Raw genomic sequence first — 11,235 nt, forward strand, 5'->3', positions numbered from 1 at the left:
GCGCCTCCGCCTCGCCGGCCAGACGCACAGCGTACCCGCGGACCTGAACACGCGAGCCCGCCGCCGACGCAGGACATTAACCTTGAGGGAAGCGTGCCAGTCGTACTGCGCCTCTCTGCCGAAGACTGACGGTTACGAGAACGTGGGAAAGCACGTTGCAGAAGTCCTAGCGGAGTCCACTTCCCCTACTACTGCACCACGTCCAGGATTCACTCACCGCTGAGAACTGCAGCAAGAGGGGCTTTATTTCCCACGCTGATGCACTTGCAGAAAGGGAAAAGGAACACTGCTTTTCCATGAGCATAACGTCTTAGGAAACAGACCAGTCTTCCAGTTCACCTTCACACCTTGTAGCTGCATTCATCAAGCCTTACAAACAGCTCTTTTAAATTCCCTAAAGCATAAGGAACTGTGGGTATCGCTAGCAGCGCGCGCGCACACACACACACACACACACACACACACAGAACCCCGCTCGGGGGAGACCACCGCTCCACGCCGCACAGCACACGCCAGGCTGCGTTCCGGTCAGCTGACCCGGTGTCACCGTGAAGGTCACTGTTCCGGAGCCTTCTGTCATCGTCCCGCGGCGAGGCCGCGCGGAGCGAGTGGGTCTGATACACACACCCCCCCCCCCCCCACCCACCCAGGCCCCCCCCCGCGGATGCGTGCCCCGGCCCCCTGGTGTTCCCTGACAGACTGCTGACAGCCCGGCGGGGGGCGGCGGGGGGGGACTGAAACAAGCGCAGCGCCACTTTCAAAGCAAGGGAGCCGCACGTCTGCTTTGATAATTTATTCATGCTGCAAAATAAAGAAAACATTCACTTCCTGTCCACCGAGAGAGAGAGAGAGGGAGAGAGGGGGGGGGGGAAGAGAGTGAAAGACATAGAGAGAGGACAGAGAGAGTGAGAGAGATAGAGAAGGACAGAGAGAGAGATAGGGAGAGAGAGTGAGAGATGAAAGAAATGAGTGAGAGAGAGAGAATTTGAAAAAAATTGCTGCCTGTTCTCCTTCCCTAAGCCTGCCTGTTCTCCTTCCCTGAGCCTGCCTGTTCTCCTTCCCTGAGCCTGCCTGTTCTCCTTCCCTGAGCCTGCCTGTTCTCCTTCCCTAAGCCTGCCAGTTCTCCTTCCCTAAGCCGGCCTGTTCTCCTTCCCTGAGCCTGCCTGTTCTCCTTCCCTAAGCCTGCCAGTTCTCCTTCCCTAAGCCGGCCTGCTCTCCTTCCCTAAGCCTGCCTGCTCTCCTTCCCTAAGCCTGCCTGCTCTCCTTCCCCAAGCCTGCCTGCTCTCCTTCCCTAAGCCTGCCTGTTCTCCTTCCCCAAGCCTGCCTGCTCTCCTTCCCTAAGCCTGCCTGTTCTCCTTCCCTAAGCCTGCCTGTTCTCCTTCCCTAAGCCTGCCTGTTCTCCTTCCCTGAGCCTGCCTGTTCTCCTTCCCTAAGCCGGCCTGTTCTCCTTCACTAAGCCGGCCTGTTCTCCTTCCCTAAGCCTGCCTGTTCTCCTTCCCTAAGCCGGCCTGTTCTCCTTCCCTAAGCCTGCCTGTTCTCCTTCCCTAAGCCGGCCTGTTCTCCTTCCCTAAGCCTGCCTGCTCTCCTTCCCTAAGCCTGCCTGCTCTCCTTCCCCAAGCCTGCCTGCTCTCCTTCCCTAAGCCTGCCTGTTCTCCTTCCCCAAGCCTGCCTGTTCTCCTTCCCTAAGCCTGCCTGTTCTCCTTCCCTAAGCCTGCCTGTTCTCCTTCCCTAAGCCTGCCTGTTCTCCTTCCCTAAGCCTGCCTGTTCTCCTTCCCTGAGCCTGCCTGTTCTCCTTCCCTGAGCCTGCCTGTTCTCCTTCCCTAAGCCTGCCTGCTCTCCTTCCCTAAGTCTGCCTGTTCACCTTCCCTGAGCCTGCCTGTTCTCCTTCCCTAAGCCTGCCTGCTCTCCTTCCCTGAGCCTGCCTGTTCTCCTTCCCTGAGCCTGCCTGTTCTCCTTCCCTAAGCCTGCCTGCTCTCCTTCCCTGAGCCTGCCTGTTCTCCTTCCCTGAGCCTGCCTGTTCTCCTTCCCTAAGCCTGCTAGTTCTCCAGGCCCGCTGAGAGACTCATTATTCGGAAAGCTCTCCTCTCCTTAGACAGCTGAAACACGCGGTAAGAGGATATGCACCTGCGCACACACACAATACACAAGCACACACATGACACGAGTGCATGTGCACACACACACACTCATAATTATGCCTGAGCACACAAGCGGTGATAACTAGCTTGTGTGCTCTCAGGGACACTGCTGAACTGACAGTGGAATCCAGCTGAAGGTGCCTCTGGATGCATCAGCAAACGAGCAGATCTGCAATTCAGCCCCTCCCATAAATTCACATCAGCCCCGCCCACATATTCACTCAATTCACATCAGCCCCGCCCACAAACTCACTCAATTGACATCAGCCCCGCCCACAAACTCACTCAATTCACATCAGCCCCGCCCACAAACTCACTCAATTCACATCAGCCTCGCCCACAAACTCACTCAATTGACATCAGCCCCGCCCATATCGACCCCTCCTGTCCAACTGCAGTCCCACAGCGCCACAGTAACCGACCTGCCTCCTCGCGTCATTCCCAGCATGCATTTCCACCCCCAGCAGGGCCCAGCTCCGCGGCGGCCTCGACGGCTTTAATTAACGAGGCGGCGGCGGGGAAGCGGACACCACCGCGGTAACCGTGACCAGCGCCCGTTTCTCACTTCCTGCGCTGAGGAAGACCGCTCCGCGCCGAAGGTCAGCGCTCATACGACGGCCCGGCCCCGATTACGACTCCTTGCACCCCACGCCCGCACCCAATCGCGCTGCGGCAGGAAGTCATCGCGCAGGAAACAAGGGAAGCCGGATTTCTCCCGCGCCCCGTTAGAGCTCATATGAAACCCCCCCACACTCAGCGTGGCGACTTCTCATTTCTGCTGTAATACTTAATAAATCACAGCGTCTGCTCTAAAAAGCCTCGCATTCAGGACGGGGGCTGTCCGAGGCGGCCGTTTAGAGCAGTTTGGCGGCTGCTTGCAGTATTATGGGATTCGCCTGTGTGGATTTAACACAAACAGACCCACAGAACTCACACAGGACTCTGACATGTGATTGTTCTGAAGCAGAGGACATGTGATTGTTCTGAAGCAAAGGACATGTGATTGTTCTGAAGCAAAGGACATGTGATTGTTCTGCACCCTTCACAATGAGCCCACTCACTACTCGCCCACTGCATCACAAGACTGGAGACACGTGTGTGTGTGAGTATGAATGTGCACGTGTGCGTGTGTGTGTGTGTGTGTGTGTGTGTGTGTGTGAATGTATGTGTCTGTGTGTGAGTGTGTGTGTGAATGTGTGAGTATGAATGTGTGTGTGTGTGTGTGTGTGTGTGTGTGTGTCTGCACTGTGGGCTCATAGATATACCATAGATATACACATGTGCATGCATGGGTACACACACGCTCACACACAAATATGAAAGGAATCCCCAGAGGTTAAGACCAGGCCAGGTTTTTGGCATGGAGAGGTACACAGGGACTGTGTCTGCCAGCCCCTCCCCACACACACACACACTTCCACCAAGACCAGCCAGCAGGCTGCTCTTACCCTCTCCAAGGAGCTGGGCTTGTTCCCTTTTTCACTGTCCCTTTCTTTCTTCTTCTCCTCCTTCTTCTCCCTTTCTTTCTGTTCGGGTGAGAAAGAGAGAGAGAGGGTGAGAGTGATAGAGAGATAGAGAGAGAGAGAGTGTGTGAGAGTGAGAGTGAGTGAGAGTGAGAGAGAGTGAGAGAGAGTGACAGTGATAGAGAGAGAGTGAGAGAGAGAGAGAGAGAGTGAGTGAGAGAGAGTGATAGAGAGAGAGTGAGAGAGAGTGTGTGTGAGAGTAAGAGAGAGAGTGATAGAGAGTGAGAGGGTGAGAGTGAGAGTGAGAGAGTGTGTGTGTGAGAGTGAGAGAGAGAGAGTGATAGAGAGTGAGAGGGTGAGAGTGAGAGAGTGTGTGTGAGAGTGAGAGTGAGTGAGAGTGAGAGAGAGTGAGAGAGAGTGACAGTGATAGAGAGAGAGTGTGAGAGAGAGAGAGAGAGAGTGAGTGAGAGAGAGTGATAGAGAGAGAGTGAGAGAGAGTGTGTGTGAGAGTAAGAGAGAGAGTGATAGAGAGTGAGAGGGTGAGAGTGAGAGAGTGTGTGTGAGAGTGAGAGTGAGAGTGAGAGAGAGAGAGAGAGTGAGAGAGAGTGTGTGTGTGTGTGTGAGAGAGAGAGAGAGTGAGAGAGAGAGAGAGAGTGAGAGAGAGTGAGAGTGAGAGTGAGAGAGAGAGAGAGAGAGAGAGAGAGAGAGAGAGCCGGTTAGCGGTAGCTTTCAGCCCGACTCATCTACAGTCCGAGCATGCGGGAGCAGCGCTGCCTCCCTGGCAGGGGGAGATAAGTCGGGAGAAAAATGTTGATTTGACGAGAAGAAGAAGAAGGAAAAAAAAAAGGTGTGCTAAGTTTGCCGGGCTGAAAGCAGGGGCTTACAGAGATAGCTCTGATAGATTATCTGCTGTAATCTGGAATGAGGCAGACACAGACAGGCGAGCAGTCTTAAAGACTCCAGCGCCCTCGGCAGGGGCACCCCGCGACCAAATTACCCCTCCGAGGCGCCAGGGCAATTATGAATAATGAAAACCTCATAAAAAGTTCACAAACGCTGTTATCGAGCAGACATGCCAGCCCCCACCTGCTCTACCCTCACCCTCCTTCCCCCCCCACTCCCCCTCCACCCCCCCGCTCTACCCTCAGCCTCCCGCCCGGAATGAAATCCATTTTGGAGCGGGAAACGGGCGTCTCCCTGGGACGCGTCTTAAAGACAGAAAGCGTCGGGATGTTTCCATGGCAGCTGAGCGCGGTGATGAGCTCTGAAACTAATAAGAAGGGCTCTGAACGAGGCCCTGCTGCTCACTGCAGCTCTTATGAGGACATCGATTCCTCCACTCTTCCCCTGTTACTGACTGGGGAAAGGCCCTGAGCAATGTTAACGCTCTCCGGACAGACACGCTGACCAGACCGGACAGACTGATGGACGGTTCCGTAACCGGTGTGGTGGTAACAGCACAGGGTACAGAGAACACAGCACAGCACAGGGTACAGAGAACACAGCACAGCACAGGGTACACAGAACACAGCACAGCTCAGGGTACACAGAACACAGCACAGCACAGGGTACAGAGAACACAGCACAGCACAGGGTACAGAGAACACAACACAGCCCAAGACAAGACGCAGACAGCACAGGATACACAGACAGCGCAGCACAGCACAATGCAGGGTACAGGGGCAGCGCAGGGTACAGACAGCACAGGGTACAGAGGCAGCACAGGGTATAGGGGCAGCGCAGGGTACAGGAGCAGCGCAGGGTAGAGGCAGTGCAGCGCAGGAAACATGGACAGCACAGCACAGCACAGGGTACAGAGGCAGCATAGGGTACATGGACAGTGCAGGGTACAGAGACAGCACAGGGTATAGGGGCAGTGCAGGGTACAGGCATAGCACAGGGTACAGGGTTAGCGCGGGGTACAGGGGCAGCACAGCACAGGGTACAGGGACAGCGCAGGGTACAGGGGCAGTACAGCACAGGGTACAGAGACAGTGCAGGGTACAGGGACAGCACAGGGTACAGGGGCAGCACAGCACAGGGTACAGGGGCAGCGCAGGGTACAAGGGCAGCACAGTACCTCTTGCTTGCTTTTTTCAGCTTGGTGTGAGGAGGGTGAGGAGGCAGAGGGAAGGGCAGCATCACTAGACTTCTGCAGAGAGAGAGAAAGAGAGAGGGGGAGGGGGAAGGAGAAAGAGAGAGAGACGGGGGAGGGAGAGAGAGAGGGGGAGAGGGCGACAGATGAAGAGAAATCAGATTTAACAGGCAGCAGACAATGCCTACACGCTTCCTAATAATTCTGCCTTTGGGAGTTCTGGAAACAGAAGGAAAAAAAGTGGCTAATAAAGAAATACAAATGGCCCCATAAGAAAGAGCAGGACAGAAAAGCCCCATCAGACCCGGGAGACAAAGCAACGGCAGGCTGAGGAAGCAGCACACGCACCCCGGGGCAAGGGGACCGCGGTCCGATCGTTCGGAATTAGGTTCTGCAGCAGACGGCGCGGGCACCGCGGCCCAGACAGGGAGAGGCAGGAAGTTAGCGTCTCTTTATCCGGCAGATTGACCCCCCCCCCACCCCCCGACCCCCCCACACCTAGACGGGCTGGGCCCCGCCCCCGGAGAGGATGTCCGAGGCATTCGATCGGCGGGGTGACGGACGGGCCGCCCGGCCCAAGCGGTGACACCTCCAGCCCTCCCGGCCGCGACACGCCGAACCCCGGCCCGGCTATCGGTGAGCGAGCCTGGGACGCGGCCGCCGCCGGGCTGATGGATCCCCTCACACGGCGGCTCTTATTGGGTTAGCATCGCCGCAGACGAGCGCGCTCATTACAGGCTCACTGAGTAATGCTCCTCAGAGCGCCTCCTCACCGGCCAATAACCCGAACGGCATCGGGGGAAATAACGCAGGGCGAGCGGCGGCTGTGGGGCGGCGAGCGGAGGCTCTGGGGCGGCGAGCGAGCGGCTGTGGGGCGGCGAGCGTCGGCTGTGGGGCGGCGAGCGAGCGGCTCTGGGGCGGCGAGCGAGCGGCTCTGGGGCGGCGAGCGGCGGCTGTGGGGCGGCGAGCGGCGGCTCTGGGGCGGCGAGCGGCGGCTCTGGGGCGACGAGCGAGCGGCTCTGGGGCGGCGAGCGGCGGCCGGTCGGTACGGCGTGACAGCGAGCGTAGGGAAGCGCCGCTGACTTCATTACCCCGGGGGGGGGTAACTCACGCCCCGTTCCACTCACGGATACGCCATTGCTTTTTTGGCCAAAAAAAATGAATGCATAATCAATACATAGACATGCTGCTCTGAGACCGGAGGTACAAATACAGAATCGACTGATTGAAAAGGAAAACAGGGAGTAATCACGCGTGCTCAGGGGCAGAGTTTCTGGATTTCTCAAAACGCACACGCACACGCATGCACACGCACACGCACACGCACACGCATGCACAAACTCATGCACGCTAGCATACACGCACAAGCGCACACACAGGCACGCAGCCCTGAGGCCATCGAAGACTTGGCATGGCGTTATCTGAAACCAAACGCCAAACTCGTTTTCGTTAATTAGCAAGGCCCAGCGGGAAATCTATTGAAATTATTTCTTCATTTGTTTATCCCGCTCACTGTAACACGGAGAGCGGGGGAAAACATTTTATCCATTTTATTCCAACGCAGTCCGTCGCCCCCGACTCCGTTACTCCCTCTCCCCTGCAGACACAGCGAAGCCCCTTCCGTCGTATCGCTCCTTCGTAAAAAAAATCCGCCAAATCATTTTATTTTTCACATTTGTTTTGACGCTCAAAATAACATCACAAATAACGGCGGGAACGCGTAAACAGGAGAGGCGGCTGACGGTAAATCTCCACAGACGCCCGTCTTCTCCGCTTCCACTTCTGCGCGCAGCGGGCGAGAGCCGTTAAAATAATAACGTAATTACGGCAGTGAGAAAGGAGGCGAAGGACACAGACGTTTGGCTTTAAAATAGCGTGTTTTTAAAAGAGTGATCCCGGAACAGTGTGTCATCGTCGAGCCAAGCGCACTCCGGTCACCGTGGTTACCCGGAGGATGCTGAGGTCACAGAGGAGTCCTGAGTGAATTCTGGCCGCTGCGTTCGTCCTGAAACAGGCCAGCAATAGCACTGCGTAATTTGCTGTTCCAGATGAGAGCACGCTGAACATCTCAGGCTTCAATACCTTCATTTCACACAGACTGCACGCACAGAAATACACACACATGCACGCACGCACACACACAGTCAGGCACACAGGCAAGCATACACATGCACACACATGCACACACATGCACACACACGCGCACAAACACACACGCACGCGCACGCATGCACACACGCACATGCACACACACAAGCACAAACACATGCTCACGCACACACATGCACGCACACATACGCAAACGCACAGGCACGCACGCGCACACATACACAGTCAGGCACACAGGCAAGTGCAAACACACACACACGCGCGCACATGCACACACACACACACACACATGCATCCTAACTTTACACGGAGGCACCCCAACATCCTAACTGTCCTCTACACACATTCAGTGGGGGGATGTTCTCCTCTAATACTCCCTCGTGCTCTTAAACTGATAATGAGCTATTTTTAATAATTAATCTGCATATGAAAAAGGAAGTGCTTGTGCGGGCAGCTCCAGAGTGGCAGTCTGACGGGGGCCCTGCAGGAGGAGTCAGCAGAGCACTGAGGGATGAGCAGAAGAGCTGCGTTTAAAAGCAGCCATTCTGAGAAGCAACCAAAGCCACGGGTTTGAATGAATCTAAATTAGACAGCGTAGCCACACCCACCTCTTTCCTCAGCCAGTAAGATCAGCTGTGTGAGGCGCGGAGCTAATTTTATTTAAATTCAGTCGATTAAACAGAATCAGGAGCTAATTTTATTCAAATTCAGTCAATTCAGGAAGTGAAACTGAAATTTCGATTCATGAATTGAAAGTGGCTATGTAATAAAATCTGAGAATTTCCTGAACTGACGGAGGCTACGTGGAGCCGAGCCCCAGCCCTGTATGGGTCTCTGTGTCTACAGAAGGCCCCAGCCCTGTATGGGTCTCTGTGTCTACAGAAGGCCAAAGCACTGCTGCTCCTGTGGCTGCTCTTCAGACACGAGCATGTTAGCAGATCCACAGCCACACACAGCAGCAAACATACGCGCACACACACACGCACACACACACACACACACACAGCAGCAAACATACACGCACACACACACGCACACACACACGCACACACACACACACACACACAGCAGCAAACACACGCGCACACACACACACGCACACACACACACGCACACACACACACGCGCATGCTCATGCACACACTCACACTCTCACTCTCACTCTCAATCTGTCACACACACACACACACACACACGCTCTCTCTCTCTCTCTCACACACACACCCACTCACACACACATGCTCATGCACACACTCACACTCTCAATCTGTCACACGCTCTCTCTCTCTCTCTCACACACACACACACACTCACACTCTCACTCTCACACCCGCACACGCTCTCTCACACACACACGCGCACACTCGCACACACATGCTCATGCACACACTCACACTCTCACTCTCACTCACACACACACACACATGCTCATGCACACACTCACACTCTCACTCTCAATCTGTCACACATACTCACACTCTCACTCTCTCTCTCTCTCACACACACACACACACACACACAGCAGCCCATCCATAGCTAAATGATACTTACGAGGTTTCCGTTGACAGCGTTTTTGTCATAGTATTTCTTCCTCTCATACTTGTCCCGGATGAAGAACTCCACGGATCTGTGGGCGGGGTTAAGGAAACAGGATGCTGCTGCCATTGGTCATGGGATTTTAGGTTGTGGGACAGGGGTATGGAGAAGCTCCTCCTCTAGGGAGCAGGAGGCAGGGCCTAAGCGTCCCCCAAGAGTGACGGCAAGGAGATGTTAGGGATCAGATACAAGATCATCTCATTTAAGGCCCAATCAGTCTGAAACAGAGGCTATTAATGCATGCATAAACTCATACATAAGCTGGTGGGCATTGGGGTCACTGATAGCCACTGCGCTAGCAGTGGACATTGGGGTTTCTGATGTGCTAGGCTAGCTGGTGGGCACTGGGGTTTCTGATGTGCTAGGCTAGCTGGTGGGCACTGGGGTTTCTGATGCGCTAGGCTAGCTGGTGGGCACTGGGGTTTCTGATGCGCTAGGCTAGCTGGTGGGCACTGGGGTTTCTGATGCACTAGGCTAGCTGGTGGCACTGGGGGAGGCTAGCCTGCCCTGTGAATCCCGCCCTCCTTCTGTCTGCTGCTAGTTTAGACCACTCTTTCTCTCTCACACTCTAAAGTTCCATTCATCTCTCCTGCCACTCTGTCATCCTAAGGTTCCCTTCTGTCCCTCTCTCTCCTTCTACTCCTTAGTCTAACTCTCCCTCTCCCCTCCCATCCTTCCGCAGCAGGGCGAGTGGTGAAGGAGAGCAGTAAACAGGCGTGGCCCTCGGTGGTGTGGAGATTAGAGATGAGAGAGAGCAGCGGGGAGCCGGATCTCCGTCAGAACGTCCCAACCCCACCTGCACCCCCCCCCCCCCCCACGCCCCCCACATCCCTGTGCCGGATTCACACCTTCATGAAACTTTGATCACAACACAACAGCACAAATAATAAAGAATGCATAAACTGGAGGCAGGGGAGGGGGGCGGGGCCGCGGGGGGGCAGGGCATCGAGCTGCTGTGCTCAGCGCGGTCTGCGTGGCCGAGGGGCAGAGACCCCGCCAAGGCCTGCGCAGGGATGCGACTCAGCTGCATCACACGGAACACAGAGAAATGCATTCACTAAAAACTGAACAAAAGCAAAAACAAACTCAGGAGCCAAAATATGAGTGCGCTCAGGCCGAAGGCATGGAATTTTAAGCAGAGGGCCATGTTAACAGTGGGACATGCTAACTATGGAATGAGCTAACTGGGGGACATGCCAACAGCGGGATGTGCTAACTGTGGAACGGGCTAACTGGGGGACGTGCTAACTGGGGGAGGAGCTAACTGGGGGAGGAGCTAACTGTGGAACGTGCTAACTGGGGGACGAGCTAACAGGGGGACGTGCTAACTGTGGAACGTGCTAACAGGGGGATGTGCTAACTGTGAGATGTGCTAACTGTGGAACGGGCTAACTGGGGGACGAGCTAACTGGGGGACATGCCAACAGGGGGACGTGCTAACTGTGGAACGTGCTAACTGGGGGACGAGCTAACTGGGGGACGAGCTAACGGTGAGACGTGCTAACTGGGGGACGTGCTAACTGTGGAACGTGCTAACTGGGGGACGTGCTAACTGTGGAACGTGCTAACTGGGGGACGTGCTAACTGTGGAACGTGCTAACTGGGGGACGTGCTAACTGGGGGACGTGCTAACGGTGGGATGTGCTAACAGGTTACAATCAGCTGTGCTGGTGCTCGAAGGCGGTTGGTTTTTTAGCGAAGGCCATATTAACACGGACGAGGAGGAAACAAGGAAGCGGAGCCAGAGCGTTCCTCACACTGTTGGTCTGAAAGAGGAAGAGAGGAACGGCATGGGGGTGTATCGCCTCTCCTCTCTGCTGGAAAACAGCTACGA

The 11,235-nt window shown here is 55.4% G+C and overlaps 1 protein-coding gene across 2 annotated transcripts in view; it reads right to left on the reverse strand.

The window, feature by feature from the left end:
• Positions 1 to 11,235, reverse strand: part of smap1 (small ArfGAP 1) — an 82,463-nt gene that overhangs the window by 39,405 nt on the left and 31,823 nt on the right. Inside the window, exons 4-6 of one of the 2 annotated variants that reach the window (XM_035400774.1) lie at positions 9,357 to 9,432; positions 5,682 to 5,753; positions 3,587 to 3,664 (exon numbers count right to left, since the gene is read on the reverse strand). In XM_035400774.1, the coding sequence (XP_035256665.1) occupies positions 3,587 to 3,664; positions 5,682 to 5,753; positions 9,357 to 9,432 (226 nt within the window). The remainder of the gene's footprint in view (positions 1 to 3,586; positions 3,665 to 5,681; positions 5,754 to 9,356; positions 9,433 to 11,235) is intronic. The other variant, XM_035400775.1, reaches the window with a different exon arrangement.

This window comes from Anguilla anguilla, chromosome 18 (assembly GCF_013347855.1).
Source record: "Anguilla anguilla isolate fAngAng1 chromosome 18, fAngAng1.pri, whole genome shotgun sequence".
Lineage (NCBI taxonomy): Eukaryota > Metazoa > Chordata > Actinopteri > Anguilliformes > Anguillidae > Anguilla > Anguilla anguilla.